The sequence below is a fragment of the Carettochelys insculpta genome, chromosome 3, assembly GCF_033958435.1.
Source record: "Carettochelys insculpta isolate YL-2023 chromosome 3, ASM3395843v1, whole genome shotgun sequence".
In the NCBI taxonomy this organism is placed as follows: domain Eukaryota; kingdom Metazoa; phylum Chordata; order Testudines; family Carettochelyidae; genus Carettochelys; species Carettochelys insculpta.
This window is the reverse complement of record NC_134139.1, coordinates 64,942,048-64,963,853: the sequence shown is the minus strand read 5'-3', so window position 1 is coordinate 64,963,853 and position 21,806 is coordinate 64,942,048. Positions and strand designations below refer to the sequence as shown.

The following is a 21,806-nucleotide window of genomic DNA, read 5'->3' as shown; positions in this document are numbered from 1 at the left end:
GCCCACTCCATTGCCTCGGGAATAGCCATGAGTCGGGTGGCCTGGCTTTTACCATCGGTGTTTCCTCCACAGGTCTAGTAGACTATCCAGGACCTCCCTTTTGATTGTCAAGGCTTGTTCGTTCAACAGACTGACACCCCCCTCTGCAGCCTCAGTGACTCTTACAGTACCATGAAGCCCATAGGCACGTATATGACCACTTCACTGCAAAAGCCCTTTAAGTCAGAGTATCAGCAACAGTTCAGGGCCTTCGAACCTCATGGGCACTTGGACTTCTATCAATGAAGGGGATGCTACTCCTACTGCTAGCTCCCTGTCAACAGTCCGGGGCTGGCTGCGGCCAGTCAAAACCTACAAAGCCCTCCTTTTGATGCTATGCTCGAGGTCATCATACTTGCACCCTTACCCTTTCTAAACAGACTCTTTTTCCATTCCTCCAGGCCTGGCTGGCCATTATGTTGGACTTCTGGTCCCTCAAGACTATTTCTTTTGGATACACTATCCTGTTCCACTCTACTCAGCCCTCCCATTCCCTCCCCCCGCCACCCTGCACCCAACCCATCGCTCTTCAGAGACCCTTCTCACGAGCAGCTCCTCCTCACAGAGGTTCAGTAACTCCTAAACATGGCAACAGTGGAGGAGATGCCCCCTAAGTACAGGGGCAAGCGTTCTGCACTTGATTCCCAAGGTGAACAGCAGTTGTGACCCATCCTGGACTTCTGGGTGCTCAAGAAGTTAGTCATGTCTCACAGGTTTCTCTGAGCACAATCATTCCCTCTCTGGATCCAGGGGACTGGTACGATGCTGTCAAGCTAAAGGATGCTTACTTCCCCATTTCCATATATCCGTTTCACAGTGGGCCACCTGCACCTTCAATTTACAGCCCTCCCCTTTGGGCTGTCCATGGCCTCCCCAGTGTTTATCAAGTGTATGGCAGTGTGGCCACCTTCCTCTGCTGTCATGGGGTCTAAGTGTACCCGTACCTGGACGACTGGCTCCTCCGGGGTGGTAGGTGGCATTAACCAGATGGACTCTGGACAAGCTGGGCTCACTGCACAACCCGGCAGTGTCCTGTCTTGACACCTACTCAGTGCATAGTTTGCCGGGGCAGTTCTCAATGCCATGCAAGCCAGGGCCTTTCTCCCTGAACAGTGCTATCAAGCTCGCTTTCAGCTCCTGCACTCCCTCTCTGTATTTCCTATCGCCACTGTCCACACTTGCCATTGGCTTCTGGATTATAGGGAAGCCTGCATTTACGTGGTGCCATTGCCAGGTGCCATCTCCACCCTCTCCAGGAGTGGTTGACTTTGGCTTACAGGGACAGCCTGGACATGGTCATAACCCTGCCTTGCCATGTCTCCAGTACTCTGCACTGGTGGCTGTGTCCACAGAACATCGTCTTAGGCATTTCCTTTCATGGTCCTCAGTCCGCCATGTCCCTGGTTACAGATGGGTCAGCTTTAGTCTGGAGTGCTCCTCTGGGACGTCTCACAGCTTCCCCGCTGTCCACAACACCGGACTTGTCATTCCAGATCAATGTGCATGAGCACCAGGCCATTTGCTTTGCTTGTTCGGCCTTTCTATCTCGTCTTCGCCACCACTGCACAGCGGTCGTGACAAACAGTGGAACAGCCATCAACTAGCAAAGAGTGGGGGGCGCTCCTTCCTGCTGTGCTCCGAATGTGCAGTTAGGGAAAGCAGGGCTTTTTTTATTTCAAATGGAAGAATATACAAAATAGGTAAAGACATTAATGCAGTGACAAATATTAGAATAAAAATTATTCTCAAAATTATATATTACCATGTGTAGTGGAAAAACACAACTATGCGTTTTATTACTTGTGATAAGTTGCTGGTTCTACAACCAGTTAAGAATATATTTTTACAAAATTACAAAAATGTACGGAAAAAGGAGGAGCTAGTTTTGGAAATTTCATTTTCTGGTTCACACGTTTTGTGCTGATAATGGAGGATGGACAGTACTTGACGTTACCTGCTTGATTTTTCTGTCTTGCATGTATAGTCTTCATATGACCAATTAAAAAGTTATGTGACAGTAACAGCGTGCCCACTGACATGTTTAACTTTACACAGTTGAAGCGTCAGTCAAACTAAAATTCTTTTTTATGTAAATACATGAAATTAAATCTTGAAAAAGAGAGTTTCTTTTAAAGCTTAATGTTCAGTTAAAGCTTTGAAACGCTGACAGTAATTTGGGAAAGTAAACAGTGTTGATTAATTAAATTATAGAAGTGAGGTTAGCAATTATCCTCTAATTACTATAAAATCTTGATTGAACTGATAAGATTTTTCAAAGAGGGGATTGTGTTCTTCTTTTGCTGCTTTGCTATGTGAAGAAGGCTTAAGTTCTTCGAGTACTGTCCCTCTGGTGTTCCACTCTGGGTGTCGGCACGTCCTCATGCCAGCGCTTGGAGTTTCTTCTATAGCAACGGTTCCCTGTGCCACACATGCACAATAGTGCCTCCTCATTCTCTCTGGCGTGTGTGGCACGAGCCCCTCCGTTCCTTCTCTACCATCCTCAGCTGTAGACGGAGCTTCATCCTGTCAGCAAAATGGAAGTTAGATAGAGTTAGTGTTTTGCTATAGTTTCCCTTTCTCCAAGTTATTCTCCTAGTTTGCGTTGCCGTTTGGAGGGAGGAGGGGAAGAATTTATACTGTTCATTAAGCTTTTGTTGCTGCATCACCCCCATGCTGGACTCCCCAGACTTCAAGCGGTGTGAGACTTGCAGGAAAGCTGTGTCACTTTCCAATGACCATGCTTCCTGCATTAAGTGCCTGGGCAAGGATCCTGTGTGCACTCCTATGCATACCGGCTTTTTCACGTGCTGCAACCTCCTCCTTCATCCAGGGTGGCACTCCGCACAGATGAAGCCATAATGGACCCCACCAATGTCATGTGACAAACACTGGCCTACATCTCTCCCGCAAACAAAAGGGCAGACGAAAAGTACTTTGTTGCCTCCAAGGATGTGGGGGTTTTATTTACACACCCGCACCCTAACGCTCTGGTGGTGGATGTGGTTCAAAATAAAACCAAGTCGTTCCACTCTACCCATGCAGGAGAAAGCCAGCAAAATGGGGGACATAATGGGGTGTAAGGGGTATTTGTGTGGCACACTCCCCCTTCTCATGGCCAACTATACAGCTGTGCTGCCCAACTATTACTATCAGAACTACTCCAAACTCCAGGGGCTGGTTCCGGCACTGCCAGAACACCAGAGCCAGACCCTTGTCACTATCATTTGGGAGGGACACACCGTTTTCAGTACAGTGGTGCAGTCTGTGGTGGACATGGCAGCTCTGGTCACCGCATCTGCTGTGGTCATGCATCGCACGTCCTGGCTCCGGTTCTTGGGCATCCCCAAAGAATTGCAACAGAAGGTGAGGGATCTCCCTTTTGATAGATGACCTCTGTTGGTTAAGAAAAACTATGATATCCTCTACTCTATGAAGGACTCCAGAACCATGTTGCATACGCTTGGCATGTATACCCCTCTGGTCAAGTGGGCCCGCTTCTCTTCTCATCAGTGACCAAGAGAGCACTTCCCACAGTATCAGCGCCAAAGGCACAGATCTCAACAATGATGCTCTGGAAGGCAGCAACACCAACAGTCCTCAGTGTCGCACCCACAGCCACCAAAGCAGCAGTTTTGAAGGTGTGGTGGAGAGTCTGGGAAATGGTTTAGTTCAGACCAAACTGGCCATCTCCTCCACCCCTTTTTACATTGCTGCCATGTCATCAGCGTGGACAAGTGGGTCCTGGAACTGGTGGCCCAGGGGTATTGCATCTCTTTCACCTCCACCCCATCCCCCTACCTACCTCCATACCCTGTTCCTCTTCAGGGGCCCTTCTCATAAGCACTTGCTCGAGCACGAGGTTCAGCACCTCCTCTTCTTGGCCATCGAAACAGTTCCCAGAGAGTTTCAAGATAGGGGGCTCTACTCCACCTACTTTCTCACTCAGAAGGAAAATGCGGGATGGAGACCAATCCTGGACCTAAGGAGGCTCAACAGATATATCCTTTACCACCTCTTCAGGATGGTGACTCTTGCTGCCATTATCTTGGCCTTGGACAAAAGCGACTGGCTGTCAGCTCTTGACCTACAGGATGCCTATTTTCATATCACCATCCATCTGACGCACCTATGTTTCCTCCTTTTCACAGTGGGACCTTGCCATTACCACTACTGGGTCCTCCCGTTTGGTGTCTCCACCATGCCTAGGGCGTTCTCCAAGACTCCGGTGGTGGTAGTTGCACAATTGCATCAACAGGGGATCATCATCTTCCCTACCTGGACGATTATCTCCTCAAGGACTGTCATTCACCAAGGTGCAAAATTTTGTGCACGCTACTATGGAACTTTGGCTCAGTCTTGGCTTCCACATAAACTACAACAAGTCTATGCTCCAACCCACACAGTCTCTGGAGTCTGAGAGTGCACATAGACACCATCCCTGCCAAGGCCACACTACCAGTCTAGCTATTTCAGGCCTTGTGTGACTTGATTCAGATGGCATGTTTGTTACCACGGTCATGGTTTGTCTCTGCCTCGTGCTGCTAGGACACATGGCTGCTGTTGCCCATGTGATCAAGCTGGACAGACTCCGCATGTGTTGTCTCCAGACATAGCTGGCCTCTTGCTACACCCTGGCCAGGGATCCTCTCTTCAAGTCTGTGGCTATTCTGCTGCATGTCCTTGGCTCGCTCCACTGCTGGACTTGCCCTTTTCACCAACTGCCATTGTCTGTTACCCTTAGTATGGATGCTTCTCTTCTGGGCTGTGGGGGGGTAGGGGGGGGAGGGGAGGGGGAGGTCACCTGCACAGTGCAAGGCAAATGGCTGTTCAACAAACAGCCACTCCAAATCAACCTTCTAGAGCTCTGGCGGGTTGTTACACATGCAAGCATTTCCAACGGTTCCTGGAGCACAGGTCGATCAGCGTTCTTACGGATTATACCACCTGTATGTATTACATAAACTGCCAAGGGGGAGTCCAGTCCCCGTTCCTGAACGCAGAAGCCATAAAGCCGTGGACATGGTGCATTTGGCATCGGGTCACCCCTGTTGCCAACTACCTCCCTGGCGTGCTGAACATGACAACGGATGCCCTCAGTCAATCATTCAGTGACCATCACAAGTGGGAAATCAACACAGAGGTCCTCAACCAATGTTTTGCCTCTGGGGACAGCCCTACATGGACCTGTTCACAACCCACCTCAACAGGACGTGCTACTGGTACTGCTCCAGGGAAGGCCTTGGGAAGCAGTCTCTAGGTCTCATTTCTAGTGGCCATCACGTCAGCCAGGAGAGTTGGGGAGCTTGCCACCCATATAGCTGAGCCCTCCTATGCTGTCTTTACCAAAGATACTCACCCTTCAACCTCATCCCAGGTTTCTCTCGAAGGGCCCTTCTCCATTCCACATCAATGAACCTATCCACTTACTGATGGTTTTTCCCAAAGCTGCACTCTGACCCTGTGCACACAGCATGGCTCATCCTGGACATTCCCTGGGCCATGGCCTTCTGTATTGACCATACGAAGCCTTTGCAGAAGTCTGACAATCCTTCCGTCCTTTGCAGAGCGATCTAAGGGCTTGCCTGTTTCCTCTCAATGGCTCTTCAAGTGGATGTCCTCCTTTATTCACACTGGTTACATGATTCAGTGCGGGGAGTTCGCAGGAGCTGTCACTACCCACTCAACCCAGGCGGTGTCCTCTGCTACTGCCTTTCTCAAAAACATGCCCTTTGTGGACATTTGCAAAGTGGTCATGTGGTCTTCCAATAATATGTTTGCTTGGCATTGTGTTCTTTCGTCTTCCATCGCTTCCTCCATCCAAGTGCGACAAGCAAGGTTGTCTGCTGTCGTAGTTACTGAGCTTCAAACCCACCTCCATTCTGCGACTACTGCTTGATAGTCACTCAGAGTGGAGCACCCACAGGGACAGGAGTTAGTTACTCACCTTGTGCAGTAATGGTGGTTCTTCGAGATGTGTCCCCCTGTGGGTAGTCCACTTCCCTCCCACCTTCCTCCACTTTGGAGCGTCCTGCTTTAATTGTTAGGTAGAGAAGGAACAGAGGAGCTTGTACCACGTGCGTGCACCAGATAGCTTGAGAAGGCGCTACTGCGCGTCCCCTAGGGTCAGGGCTTAAAAACCGTGCAGCTTGGCCCTGCAAGGAGGGTGCTGGGCTTGCCGGCATGTGGAACCTTAGTGGGGTGCCAAGGCTGTTCCCACCCCAGAGAAGGCGAACCCCAGGCACCAACCCCTACAATTAGGAATGGCAAGTCTCATCTTCCCTAATTTTGCTGGAGGACTTCTTTTGTGTGTTTGTGGGAGTCAGAGTGTATTGTGAACTTTCTCACTTTTATTGCCGTAAGGAGTCAGAGAATTGTAGGACTGGATGAGACATTGGGAGGTCACCTAGTCCAGTTCTCTGCACTCATGGCAAGACTAAATATTATTTAGAACATACCCAGTAGCTATTAGTTTAACCTGCTCTTAAAAATCTCCAATAATGGATATTCTTCATGCTCCTGGGCAAATTATTCTAGTGCTTAACCACCCTGAAATGAAGTTTTTACCTATGTCGAAGCTAAATGACCCTTGTTGTAATTTAAGGCTATTTCTGCATCCTGTCTTCAGGGGTTAATGAGAACAATTTTTCTCCCTCCTGTAACAACTTTTTATGTATTTAAAAAACTGTTGTTGTATTCAAGGGTATTGGAATGTCTAACTCTTACTAGAATTTGAGATGTGTATTTTTAGTAGTTTGGATGCAAGATAAATCTGAGTGTCATATGTAATGTCATAATTTCACTACTTTTTCTGCCACTAAAATTCTCTTGGTACAGCGTGCAATTAAACTAGAAGAGTCTTCTACGCTTCCATTTTTGCAGTTAAGTAAAGCTTTCCATTACGCTCTACCAATAACAAAAGCAATAATTTGTCTTTTGATCTTTTATATAGGTTAAATTTGGTTGAGGCCTTTGTAGTAGACACAGAGCTACGTCAGTGTCTTCAAGAAGAGCTTCTGCGTCGTTTTCCAGATCTCAACCGGCTAGCCAAGAAGTTTCAAAGGCAGGTAGCAACCCTGCAGGACTGTTACCGCATGTATCAAGCTATTAACCAACTGCCCAATGTTGTCCAGGCATTGGAAAAACATGAAGGTAACATGCCTCCCGTGCCATTTTAAAACTGTTTTATTGTTTGTGATATATTTATATTTGCAAGAAGTAGAGGATGAACTTCAAAAGATTACGATGGTAGCATATTTTGTTGAAGGAATCATAGAATAGATTCTCTTTCGATCAGTGTCCCTGGTGATGCTCCACCCATGGGTGTCGGTGAGTCCTCATGCCGGTGCTCAGAGATTCTTCCATAGCCATAGTTTCCTGCATCACGCATGCACAGCAGCACCTTGTGCTACCTGGCAAGCGTGCAGCGTAGACTCCTCAGTTCCTTTGCTACTGTCCTCAGCTGCAGATGAAGCATCATGTTAAGCATTATCATCTCCTTTGCACCGTGCAACCCCCTTTGTTGTCCAGGGTGGCACTACCTATGGACAAGGCTATAATGGACCTGGCCACAGTATTCTGGCAAATCCAGCATCCATTGCCCCTACTAGCAAGCAGATGGACCAGAAGTACTTTGTGGCTTCTAAGGATGCTGAATTCCTATTCACACACCCGCCCCCCCACTCCCTTGCTGTGGATGTGGTCTGTAACAAAACTGGGTAATTTCATTAAACCCCACAGGACAAAAGCCAGCAAAAAATGGGATATCATGGGCCAGAAGGTTTACTCATCTGGCACTTTGCTGCTTTGGAGAGTTAGTTATATGGCAATGCTGGCTGAGTGTGATCACCTAAACTACTCTAAACTACATGAGCTGGTCCCAGCTCTGCCAGAGCATCAGCATCAAGCCCTCACCAGCATTATCAAAGAAGGGCACACTCTTGCCAGCACTGCTGTGTAGTTCACAATGGTCATTGTGGATACAGGGGCTGCAGTTACGGTGTTGGCAGTGGTCGTGCGGCGTACATCCTGGCTCGTACCCTCGTGGGTTCCAAAGAAGCTGCAGCAAAAGGTCGAGGACCCTCCATTTGATCACCAGCACCTTTTTGCTGAAAAGGCTGCTGAGGTCCTACGTTCTGTGAAGGACTCCTGATCTACCTTGCACGCACTCAGCATGTACACGCCCCGGTCAGATGGGCCAGCTACTAGCCGGAGCAGTTTCAACAAGTCCGGCAGCAGTACTGTTTTGAGCCCCACCAAAAGCACAGGCCTCAGAGCAGACAGTTGGGCAGGCAACATCAGGGCCAGCTGTCCTCAGTGCCTCGCCTCAGGCACCTAAACAGTTGTTTTGAGGGTGTGGTTGAGAGTCTGATGCATCGTTCCCAACCGGGCATCATGCAGTTTCAACCATTTCATCACCATCTCCGCCCCCTCCTTTCTCAGTGATGTGCCATCACAACAGACAGGTGGGCTCTAAAACTGGTGGCACAAGGTGCCATCCCCTTCAGTTCTACAACCCTACCTGCCCTTCTACCCTATCCCTCTCCATTTGGGGGCTGCTGAGTCAGTCCCCATAGAATTCCGGAGTAAGGGGGTCTACTCCCCTTATTTCCTTGCTCAGAAGAAAAGCGGGGGATGGAGACCAATTTTAGATCTCTGGAGGCTCAACAAATGTATCCTCTACACACGTTTCTGGATGGTGACTCTCACTACCATTATTCCAGCCTTGAACAAGAACTGGCTCTCAGCTCTCGACTTACAGGATGCATATTTCCGCATCACCACCCATCCAGCTCACAGATGCTTCCTCCACTTTATGGTGAGAAACCGTAATTATCAGTATCGGATCCTCCCATTCGGTCTCTCCACAGTGCCAAGAGCGTTCACCAAAACTCTGGTGGTGGTGGCTGCCCACCTTTGACATCAAGGGGTCATTAACTTTCCATACCTAGATGACTGCCTCCTATAGGACCCCTCCTTCCCTGAAGCCCAGCACATGGTACGTACCACCTTACAGCTCCTGCTCCGTCTGGGGTTCCATATCAGCTACGAGAAGTCTACAGTTCAACCTACTGAGTCCCTGGAGTTCATAGGAGCACACACGGTCACTGCCACGGCCGCTCTACCCATCCAGCGGTTTCACACCGTGCACAACCTCATTCAGGTAGAGCATCTGTTACCCACCACTACAGTGTGCGCCTGCCCCATGCTAATGGGACATATGGCTGCTACCACCGAGTGGTCAGGCTGGCCAGGCTCCGTATGTGCTTCCTTCAGTCATGGCTGGCCTCTTGCTATGTCCTGGCCAGGAACCCGCTGTCCAAGGCGGTGGCCATTCCTCTAAGCATTCTTGATTGTCTTCGATGGCGGATGTGCCCAGGCAATGTCCTCGCCGGCATCCCTTTTCTCTAACTGCTGCCATCCATCACTCTTGCCACAGATGCCTCCCTTCTGAGTTCAGGGGGCACATCTAGGTCCTCACATGGTGCAGGGCAAGTGGTTGTTCACGGAACTAATGCTCCACATCAACCTTCTGTAGCTCCGCATGGTTTGTTATGCCTGTAAACACTTCCAGCAGCTCCTCACTCTCAGGTCAGTCGGTATTCTCACTGACAACACCACCTGCATGTATTACATCCATCGCCAAGGGGGGTCCACTCCCCATTCGTGAACGCAGAAGCCGTAAGACTGTGGATATGGTGGATTCAGCATTACTGCACCTATGCAAGTCTGACCTCAGTCTTAGTACCATCCGAGTGGACTCTGTGGCTTTGGCAGCGTTTCACCAAACAGATGATGGGCTATCATCCTTGCCTGCCCCATTATCAAATGATTCCTGCAGGTCTCCAGAATACCTTTCCATCAGTTTGGTCCCTGGTACCTGTTTGGGACCTCAGCTTTGTTCTTCAATGACTTATGAAGCCACCATTTCAGACCTTGGCAATGTGTTCCTGGCTTCACCTGTCCATGAAACTATTGTTTCTTGTGGCTATCATGTCAGCCCAGTGAACTGGAGCGCTCACTTCCCTGATGGCCGAGCCTCCCTACTCACTTTTACCAGGGATAGAGTTACTTTCCAGCCTCATCTCAAGTTCCTCCCTAAGGTTCCCTCTCCATTCCACATTAGCAAACCTATACGCTTCCAATGTTTTTCCCAAAACTGCACTTTGACCCCGTGCGTTCAGTGTGGCACACCCTGGATGTCCACTGTGTGTTGGCCTTTTACAGCAACCGTACGAAGCCATAGCACAAATTCCCCTGGTTCTTTCTGGCCTTTACAGAGCAGTCAAAGGGTCTACCTGTCTCGTCCCAATGACTCTCCACTTGGATTTCTACCTGCATCCACACTTGACATGCAGCTCATCACAGGGAGCTCCTGGACGTCGTTACAGCCCACTCAACCCAGGCGGCGTCCTCCACTACTGCCTTTCTCAAGAACATACTCCTCATGGATGTTTTCAAGGCGGCTGCGTGGTCTTCCAGTAGCACACTTGTTCAGCGCTACATGCTCTCATCTGCCATTGCTACTTCTATTCAAGTGGGCCAAGCTGTGTTGTCTACTGTAGTAGTAAATGAACTCCAAACCCACCTCCATTCTGTGACTACTGTTTGCTAGTCACTCAGAGAGGAGCACCCACAGGGACGCCACCTGAAGAAGAGGAAGTTACTCGCTCACCTTATGCAGTAACAATGTTACTTGGAGATGTGTGTCCTTGTGGTGGGTAGTCCACTTCCCTCCCTCCTTCCCCTGCTTTGGAGCGTTGTGCTCTAATTGTCAGGTAGAAAAGGAAAGAAGGAGTCTGAGCTGTGTGTGCACCAGATAGCACAAGGAGGTGCTACCGTGCATGCATGGTGCGGGAAACTACAGCTATAGAAGAATCTCCAAGTGCTGGCAGGAGGATGCACCAACACCCGGACTGGAGCACCCGCGGGGACACATCTCAAAGAACCCATTGTTACTGCACAAGGTGAGTAACTTCCTCTCCCTAAATCAATCTACTATAAATTTTAGAGCAGGGGTGAGCAGTCCTCGCCCCAGGTGCCCAGAGTGACATGTGGCATTGGCATATGAGATGGGAGCTAAACCCCCCACCCCTCCTCCCCAATGCCGCTGGGAGCTTTCTCAAAGCCATGCTGACTGTGAATAAACAAAAGACCAGCTAATGCTACCAACCACCTCCTAAACAGTGTAGCTAGTATCTTTATTAATGAAGCTGTTGTAAATAGAACTATTAGAGACTTTAAAAAGCATCACCAGGACTCAGATCATACAAGGAGGTCAAAAGGTCATATTTTGGCACTCCACCTCGGAAAGGTTGCTGAGTGTTTGTTCATCTGTCTGTGTGCCTGTCTGTTCATTTGTGAGTCTGTTTGTACAAGAACCAACCCCTTCTGAACAGTAACAGTGAGGACCAACAAATTTGATACGTAGCTTCCTCTTATTCCGATTTGAAGGCACAGTCAGGGTCTAATTGTGCCAGGATAATGGGATATGAGTAGAAGGCAATTGTTTCTCATGAAGCCGAAAGGTAGAGGTGTGACAGGAAGGAGAGTTATACTCACAAATGATCACACAAGGGCAGCTGCCAGCCACTGCACAGCACCAAGCTGGCCTAGGCCAGGGGTGATCGAAGTGCGGGGGGGGGGGCCACAAATTTTTAAGGGGGGGGCGTAGTGCAGTCAGACTCTTCTGCTGCCTCCCATGCCCTTTGCTGCTGCCACTGTCACCAAGGGAATTTGGTGACCAATGGGAATGTTGGTTTGCCTGCCACAGTGTCTGCTGGGCCAATCAGAAATGCAGAGGCCCTGAGCCAGACGGCAGGAGGAGCCAGTGAGTTCCTGGCTCACTAAGATGCTTGGACTGGTCCCCTCAGCCAATGTCACACTGATGCCTAGAGACAAACTCCACCCCGCCCCCCCCAGCTCTGGCTGAGATGCCAGTTTGGAGCAAGTGCTGCTAACTGGGGGAGATGCAGGGCCACTGCCAGCCTGGTGCCGCCAACACCCATCAAAACGTTGCAGCCCAGGGTCATTTACCTCCTGCTCAACTGCAGCACCAAGTTCTGTGGCCAGCAGGTCAGCAATGGTAACACCTACGAGGTGGAGGTGGTGATGCAGCTGAGCCTCTAAAGTCCCCCCTTCAGGTATTCCCCTGAGTGCTCCTCACTTTGAGGTACCCCTTGAGTCCCCCACGTTGCTGTTGGCGTCCTTCCCCCACCAGCACTCCTCCATATTTGGGGCATCCCCTGGAGCCCCAGCATCCTGAGCACCCCACCCACTTCTCAGGTGCCCCCCGGCATCCCGTCCTGTGGTCCTCCTTCAGGCTGGGGGGAGATGGGGCTTGTAATTGTCAGAATGACAAGGGGTCTTGATGTAAAAAGCTTCTCATCCCTGCCCAAGGCTACCCATGGGGAGGCAGCCACTGACCAGGCCGCGTGGCCCCCTGCTATGCCAGGGGGAAGCTGACAGAAGGCCTGCTTGGGCCAGCCCCTGCCACCCATGGCCTTGTCCCGTGGAGAACCTGCCCGGGCCCCAGGGAGAAGTCAGCAGGTAGCCTGAGCGGCTCCCACCTTGCACCGAGGCCAGCGGCCTGCATAGCTCCTCTCCTGGCCCTGGGGAGAAGCTGATGGGTGGGCTGCCTCCCCCCCACCCCATCCCAGGCTTGCCCCAGACCCAAGCAATGCTGAGTTTAAAAAAAAAAAAAGAGGTCTTCTAGCTAATTAATAACCAGACAACCCAGATTCTAGAATGGAAAGGAAGGCCTCAGATTCCAAAACGGATGCAATAGCCTGCTCTTTTTAAATAGAGGGTGTCCCAAGCATGTTCTTCACATGTTGGCAACTGTACTGTTATAATAAGGGTGAGATGATAGTGATAAATATGTCATAGGCCTAGGCCATTTAAGGCCGCAATTCATTACTCAGGTGAGGTGTGAGTTGTGAAAGAGAAATGGAGAGGAAGAGACCAGGGTTTCACTAAATATGTTGGCAAAGAAGTGGAAAGTTCTGTTAATAGCCAGTATGTAGTATTGTCTACCTATTAATGCACCAAGGTTACTTGAGTATCTCATGTTCAGAAGCAAACTTTATAATTCCAAGCTTAATCACCTGCTGCAGTGATTGATTGTGAAAAATTCTAAGGTAATTCATAGTATTAGTAATACTGATAAAGCTTTATTTGGTGTGACTAAATTTTACTTTGTAGTTGCAAAACAGTAAACATTTACTTACTGATATAAAGCTTTTTTTCCTGCTCGTTGTTGTACAGGCATTACAGTTGCAGTTCAGAAGATACGTTGGTTGTCCAGAAATATAAATATCTGCAGGTGCTAATGATTAATTGAAATCTTATTTCTGTTTGTATTTCATTTAAAATTCTGTACACTTTTGTGTGAGATGTAGAATCTCCTGCTGGCAACTGTATTCAGTGTTAGGTCATGTCTGTCTGTCTGTCTCTCCCTCTGTGTGTGTGTGTGAGAGAGAGAGAGAGAGAGAGAGACGGGGGGGTCTGTATCTAAGCAAGAAGGTGTATTTTACAATTCAGTTTTTGTGAACTTTTACTGAATTGGCTTCCCATTTGAAATTAATATTAGTAGATATAAAATTCTGATGTAGAATGGTGAGGAGGAGACTTTTTAACTGAATTTCCCAGTAATGTCCAAGGTCCGAGTTACAACTGGTAATGTTGGAAGTTTCCTAACTTGTGGGATCTTATTTTTAATACAAAGTATTTGCATGGGGCAAATATAATTGAATTTTTCAAATATTCCAATTAGTACATTATAAAAATTGGTAGCTCTAGAGGATAAAATCTCAGCAAAAGTGATTTTCGGATATCTCCTTCCCCCAGCAACACAGGGTTGTGTTCAGATGGCTGATGTTCACTTTATTAATGCAGTGTATGAGAGTCATTTTGGATATGAATAAAGCACATGCAATAGTGCCAAGTGATTCTCTAGAACAGTAATTCTCAATCTGTACCTCTGTGGACCTCACATATAGTTGTCTGTTATGTGGGCCAATGATAGACGATATATATATCTCTATGGCTCTGAGGGTGTTGCATGGGCCACAGTTGTGTGCTGACTGGGCCACAAGAAGGCTGTGTGTTGAGAACCACTGTTCTAGTGAGATTGCAAATGTTTAGTCTCCATTCTTTGAACGAGGTAGATAAGCTACAGATAGGAAGAAATTGTGAAGTGCAGTCCTTAGAATAATTATTTTCACAATTTGGTGAAAACTGACGTGTCATTAATTGTTTTGCTTCAGTCTGAAAAGTTCATTTCAATAGTCTGGTAAATATTCAAATACATCTGACGAAGTGGGTTTTACCCACAAAAGCTTATGCCCAAATAAATGTTAGCCATTAAAGTGCCACAGGACTCCTCGTTGCTTTTGCAAATACAGAGTAACATGACTAACTCTCTGGAGAAATAATCACCAATACATTTTGTTCTTTGACAGGAGAACATCAGATGTTGTTGCTGGCGGTATTTATAATGCCTCTTAACGATATCATTGCTGACTTCTCTAAATTTCAGGAAATGATAGAAACAACTATAGACATGGACAAGGTATGGGATAGTTTTAAAAACTATGAAACATTTTGCTGACCTGTTTTGGTTTGGGTCACTCTTTCATTAAGATACTTAATTTGTAATCTATATAAATATTTTATTGCTATAGAACATTTCAAGTTGCTGTAACTAGACCGGTAGCCTATTGCATGTAAATATAGGATTTATTTTTGAGTTTGGATTCTGGTCGCTGGGGAGCAGAATGACTTAAGTGAATGGGAATGCACAGGATAGTTCTTACTTACAGAAATGTTTAGACTTAAATATGAATTACAAGGTGGCTACACAGATAAGTTGAAAAGGGATGGAAAGCTGGCTCCGTGCCCAGGGTTATCTTTTTGATATTTCTACAAAACCAGTTACAATCATAGATTAATCAGTCTCCCGAGGTGCTACTGAGCAAGTGTGTTCAGCCCTAGAGGGGGGTATAGGTCCCCATGTTACTCTGCCCTAGAATTGGTTAAAAATTGATAAAATTTCATAAAATATTTTTCAGAGTAACTTTTCCACCAGCAAAAGTTATGCAGCCACCCATCCAGATGATCTTGGAGCAGTTACTTTGGTATTTGAAGAGTTCTGTCGAGTTGTCCGTAGCTCAGAGAGAATCATTACAGTGCAAGATACTGTTTTAAATTCGGAAGGGATGAGCAGGGTCCCTACCATGGTTCAGTCTCAGTGTTGTGGCTATAGGATTTGAAAATTATAGTCAGTTTTGTGTTTTTCATACAACATACACTTATGCAGTTATGTCACTTTTAAATTTACTTCTGAAGTTTCACGGTGGTGTCAGGGATGTACCAACCCAAAGTGGGTCATGGGGGGAGTTGTGGCAGGCTTGCCACTCTCACTATTGTGCTGCCATCAGCTAGAGCTGGGCTCTGAAGACACCAGATGAGGAGTTTCATGAAGCAGGAGGAGGCTCCTGAAGGTGAAGTTTGGTCCAATCTCCGCCTTGCTATTGGAAAACCCCAGCCAGGGGCTCCTAACTGCTAGTCCTGGACTTACTTCTGCACTATTTCTGGATGTGCGTCAGGTATCCCCACCAAGAGTAGGTGTGCAGGCCAAGAACAAGTTCTGTCCCTTTCCAGCCTGAACGCACAGTTAGGAGCCCCTGGCTGAGGCACTGCCAGGAGTCTGGCGAGATTAAATTTCATGGGGAAGGCTGTATTTCACAGTCCGTGGTGCATTTTTCTTGGAACCTGGGGATGAGGTTGAAGTTTCATATTAAATTCAGATACGAGGAAAATGCCGGAAGAATTGCACATGTAGGGGGTGCGGGTGGTTAAAAATGGAACAAAACACCATTTCAATAAACCACTTCCTTGCATGAATGTGTTTACTTGCTTGAAATCCAAAGCCTGCAACATATCTTTTTCATCCACAGTAGTAGCCAACAAGAGTGTAAAAATCAACTTAAACCAATTAGCAATTTTCCTTTTTCCTTTTTAAAAACACTTTTTTACCCTAAATTCCATGTAGATGAGACTGTTTCTAGGGGTAGTATCTCCAGCAGGATAAAGGGGCACTACAAGGGCACTCTACAAGAACCTTTTTTGAACGTTAGTAGCCGATTATGTAACGAGTGTTATTAGAAAAGTTTGTTTCCGTAGCCTCATGTCGCAAACTGCCAGGTTTATCTCCCTACACTTACATTTAACTTATTTTTGTTATATTTCGTGGTGGTACGGTAACTCTCCAAGCTAAGTTCACTTATTTTTAGTTTGTTTAGTCAAGTTTCCAGTAGCTTATTCAGAGACAGTAGTTGGTTATATCCCAAATTAAAGGTATTTTACAGAAGTTTGAACTTGTCCGTGGTGTCAGGGTTTAACAGATTAGCATACATGGGGTTGTAAAGGAATCCGCCTCCTGTCCCCAATGGGGCCAATAGCCTCACCAGGCTGCTCAGCAAGGTGTGGCAGGGGGCAGCGGCAGAGGGGGGAGACTCTGCTCCATGCCCCTCAGAAGGGTCGGGACCTTGGGCAGAGGGGGCGAGGCTGCAACAGCCAGCCCTCCATGCCAACTGGACTGCAGAATCATTCCCCCCGGCCTTCCAGCCTTGCTGTTGCCTGGAGAGTGCCGCACAGTGCTCTGGCAGCGATTTTTAAAGGGCTCTTTCCCCCTCCCCCACCCCAACCCCCTGTCAGATTAGCAGATTTCTGGCAGTTTTTCCACCATCTTCTCCAGCATGGGGCATGTGTCACTTGCAGGGTTCTGCAGCCTTCAGTGGGAAGGAGGTCAGACTTAGATGAGCATTGCCATCTCTTCTGGCCTTAAAGTCTCTAAATCTGTGAATGTTCATAACCCTTATGGACTCTTGTGGAGTGTTGCATGTGAGGATGTGACGTTACTGGACTTACAAATTCAATAGGAGAACCATTTCTGTAACCACTGTCTTAAATCTGCACCAAATCTTGTGCCAAGTGGGACCAGGTGAGGTTTCTAATGAAAGCTGGTAATTCACTGACTCTGTCTATGCTGCTTACATGTCTCTATCATGCTTGTATGTGAAGTTGTAGACGTTGGTTCTGTACCTGTGTTAGAAATGTTTTAGCGCTGGGATTCATCACGGAAGGTGTGGTCACCTCCCCACTAGGAAGATGGGCTAGAATCTTGGACTTCAATGCACATCTCAGGTATTTAACTGAGACCTGTTGTCTGGGAAACTCCCAGTGAATAGGCAGAATGCCCCAAAGAAGCATGGACAGATAATCTGATCAGGGGATTCACCCTTGAGTACGTGCTCAGGAGCAGAGACCTTCTCTCTATATGGCAAGTCTATAAAAAGAACTTTGGCGGTGGCCCTTTTGTCCTGCGTTTCTGAGACCACTGGTCTTGGGCTCCATCTTGGGAGCAGTCTGCAAGAACATCCCTGCACTAAGCTTGTATAGACTATCCACCCCTCAGAGGATATATTTTCAGATTTTCAAGATAGCAGCTTTTTACCATCAGCTGCAGCCTGCATCAAAAGCTTTGATAGATGTATGTTATTTAACCACTTTAATAATTTTTCTCTCATCCTGTCCTCTGTCTGTCTGTCTAGTTTTTTATTCTAAAGGATTGGCATGGCATGTTGCTTTGGGTAAGATCTAAGTATATATTGTCCTGAGAATGTGGCTGGTCCCTTTGGGGTGGCAGAATCTGTGTGGATTTGGTAAAATAGGTATTTCATGATCTCTCACCTGAGTAAGGAGGCTTACTGGTTTTGGAACTGCTGGGGAGTCTGAGGTATTTATCTATGTAATCACTTGCTTGCCAGGAGAAGAGAATGAGAATGCTTTCTTGGTGCATGGCTTTCAGATCAGGGTGTGGAAAAATTGTCATCAGGACAGTGTAGGCTACTTGCACAATTCTGCTTGTGCACTGTTGCTTATTAGAGTGTCTTTAGTGAGTGTCCATACTGATGATGATATATGTAAATCATGCATACATCTGATGAAGCGTGTTTTTGCCCTCAAAAGCTTATGCTCCAAAATACCTGTTAGTCTATAAGGTGCCACAGGACTTCTTGCTAAATGTAACTCAATTAATGAAGAAGGAGAAATCTATGAAGGAGGAAATAATAAAGTAATGAGTTAATCAAACTGTTGGAACAAAGTCTGGACACCGTGTATGAAGCAAGCAGGAGGGTTTATTACACACAGTGCTGCTGTAAGCGTTTAGTTTACAGAAGAGAAGATTTAGGGGTGATTTAATAGCAGCCTTCAACTTACTGAAGGGGAGCTCTAAAGAGGAGGGTGAGAAACTGTTCTCAGTGGTGTCAGACGATAGAACAAGGAATAATGGTCTGAAGTTGAAAAGGGAAAGGTGTAGGTTAGATATTAGGAAAAACTACTTCACTAGGAGGGTGGTGAAGCACTGGAATGCGTTGCCTAGAGAGGTGGTGGATTCTCCATCCCTCGAGGTTTTAAAGTTCTGGCTGGACAAGGTCCTGGCTGGGATGACTTAGTGGGGGCTGTTCCTGCTTGAAGCAGGGGGCTGGACTAGATGTCCTCCTGAGGTCCCCTCCAGCACTGTGATTCTGTGGAGTGTCACTTCACTCATCAGGACTCTGTGGAGCACTGCCAGACAAGAGGTTACAATTGATTATATAGATTATTGATGAGGGCGGGGGGAAAACTATGGTATGGATGTTACCCAAGCCTGGATAGGTCCTAGCAGCAAGAGGAAATGAGCACAATAAACCAATAATCTAAAAAGATTACGTAGAATCCCCACCCATTGCTTATAGAACATTTTATCTCTGGTACAAGTGGATTTTTTAAGAAGTTACTTAAACAAAGCAGACATCTAATGACATCTATGTGTCTAATTGGACTAATGATGCATCTACAGGGGTAATGATGACACCTTCACTGGCTTATCTAGGGGTGCATTATCCAGAAGATTAAAGCAAAAGAGACAGTAACAGCATAGAGCAATAACACATCTGTTTTGAGTACCAGCCTGGGATAACAAATGGGATGGTGCTATATCCTGGCTCTCACATGCCTGGCCTCTTCTTGGAATGTGGTTGCTGGGGAACTATCCCTTCCTCAAAACTCCAAGGCCCTGTCCAAGTTGGGACGATCTTTGCTGGGTCTTGTGAGTGAGATGGGGGTGGAGGCATCAAGTTGGGATAACCTTCCACTCATGCTCACTGGGTTTCTGAACTATAGGATTATAGGCCTACTCCAGACCTTAGGATTCGAATAGGGGGTCTTTAGCAGAATACCATAACCTGCTTCAGAAATTTCCATCCTGCACAAACTAAAATTGCTTCATCTGATTGCCAGGAAACCTGAGTACTGTATATGTGACATAAGGATAATTGGGTTGAAGTTGGAATGGATTTTGGAAAATACACTCGTTGCCTTTTGTAACCGTACAAACCCTGCGGAGTGTATTTTAGTGGTAGGAGTTCTGCCCTGAAGCTCTTGCCTATTTCAAGAAGAGTTGCCATTTTAGAATATTCCATCCCTCTGTTGTCTGCCTGCTAGGTTTATGTAGATAGGCGGTTATGCTGTTTGTGGGAGAATTGTACAGCAGTCGTTTCATCCCACTCCAACAAACTTGTATGTTTGTTACTGTTGAGCTATCAGCACACAAATAAATGTTCAAATCCATTTCAAATGTAAATGGCTGGACTGCAGGGTGCCACATCTGGGGGCGGTGGCCTGTAGCAAGAAGAAGAAAGAGAAGAATCTGTTAGAATCTCTTTGGACTCAAAAAGCTTAACATACACAGGGCCTGTTGAGGCAAGCCTCAAAAACAACAGCTTTTGAGCTGGAAGGGGAGTGCTACCGGGTTTTGCATACAATTCAGGTAAACTCTCATTATCTAGGAATATAATCTGAGACAAACAACACTGAATTAAGAAATGATGTACAAACCTTACTAAACCAAATAAAACTTAATGACAAATGTAAAAACATTAAACTTCTGCATAACCAATGTTTGCAGCAATCAAAAATGTTACTAGTTATATTCCTTCTCATTCTTCTTTCCCTAGGTGGAAAATCATGAATTCCTTGTGAAGGCTTCTTTTGATCCTAATCTGACAGAGCTGAGAGAGAAGATGAACAAACTGGAGGAGAGCATGCAGTCACTTCTAAAGATTGCTGCCAGAGAACTAGGTACAGTGAAGTAAAACTCCCCTTAATTACTTAGTTCACTTATAAAGTTCTTTGAGATCTACCTACCATACAAGACTTATGTGATTATATCTTCGGTTCAGTTATTTAATTGCTTTAGATTACTAGATGATTTTAATGGTGTTATTTAGTGTGGTATGTGAGGACTAATGAGCATCTTTATGCCCAAACTACATTTTATGGAAGGTAGTGTTTCAGAATGGTGGTTGCATGCCTGTTACAGAATTTATTTATTGTAACTGTTTCTGCCCTTCTTTGCTGATTTTATTTTTATTTAGACCCTTGGGGAATGTGTATTGAAATACTCTGTTCTTATCTAGTCATAGGGGTGTCCATTTTGGAAATGCCTATTTCTTTATGAGATGAAGATTAATTTAAAATGGAATATAGAATTCTGTTAAGGAGAATTGACGATGTAAAGTCTACCATTTCTTTTGTTGTAGAGTCAGTGCAAATATTACATTGATCAGTAATTCGTATTATCTCTCAATGAAAATAAAGTGTAAAAAAGACTGGAAACACTGAAAATTAGCCAAAATTACCATTTTGTTATTTACATCATGGTTTTGCTCATGTGACTCTGCTGCTGCTTGTTCTGGAGGTTCCAGATACCCCCAACACGCACAATATCAAAATATTCAGTTTTTCTTTCGGATCAACTAGTTTAGTAGACAATTTCAGTGAATAAAAGTCTGCTAATTTAACTGTGTTTCTAAACTAAACTAATTTATCTGAAACTTATTTCTGACTCTTTTTAACTGATTGTCTTTTTGGGATGCAAGTAAACTGAAGTTTTTTATGCTTTGTCATTTTGAATGAAATACATGGATGTAAAGGAGTGGAAGTTGATTGTCTAGGACCTGGAACTGGGGTTTCGATCTCCTGAAGCACGTATCAGTTGAGATAAGCAGTTTTTTCCAATACAAACAAGCATAGCTATGTAACTAATACTTGTAATATTTTTTAACACATCCTATTTAGTCTTAGCTGAATATGATGGAATGCTTATTTTGTACCCAGTAGCAGGATGGAAATTTGAATTAGATGAATGTGCCATTTGGTGCTTTAATGAGTTAGGGGTGGAGATGAGCAATACATTTCTAAACACAGTTCAGATGTTGCCAGTACACAGACATGAACATTAAATTTGGTGTGCCTAATGTCATTTAAATGGCATTGCAGCTGACAAGCAGCATTCAGAGAATGAGGATAATACAATGATGTGTATTTCTAATGATGAAATTATTCATTTCTCTTTTCCTACCCTACTTTCCTTTTATTGAAAAGGCCTGGAAGCTGGCAAGAACATCAAGCTGGACTCCAATTCACAGTTAGGACATTACTTCCGAATTACCTGCCGAGAAGAAAAAGTCCTCCGGAATAACACAAAATACAAGGTCTTGGATACCCAGAAGAATGGTGTAAAGTTCACAAACAGGTATTTGGCAGACATAATTCATTTTTGCATTTATTTGCTTTGAGGTTGTAATTCATCCCTTTTTGCATTGCCCTTATGGGAGTTGTCTTTCTGAAACAACTGTTCTCGTATTTACATATCGAATTGC

At 46.1% G+C, this 21,806-nt stretch overlaps 1 protein-coding gene across 1 annotated transcript in view; it reads left to right on the top strand.

The window, feature by feature from the left end:
- Positions 1-21,806, top strand: part of MSH2 (mutS homolog 2) — a 103,752-nt gene that overhangs the window by 61,716 nt on the left and 20,230 nt on the right. The window contains exons 7-10 of the mRNA XM_074988626.1: positions 6,989-7,188; positions 14,499-14,608; positions 20,100-20,223; positions 21,529-21,679. Of these exons, the coding sequence (XP_074844727.1) occupies positions 6,989-7,188; positions 14,499-14,608; positions 20,100-20,223; positions 21,529-21,679 (585 nt within the window). The remainder of the gene's footprint in view (positions 1-6,988; positions 7,189-14,498; positions 14,609-20,099; positions 20,224-21,528; positions 21,680-21,806) is intronic.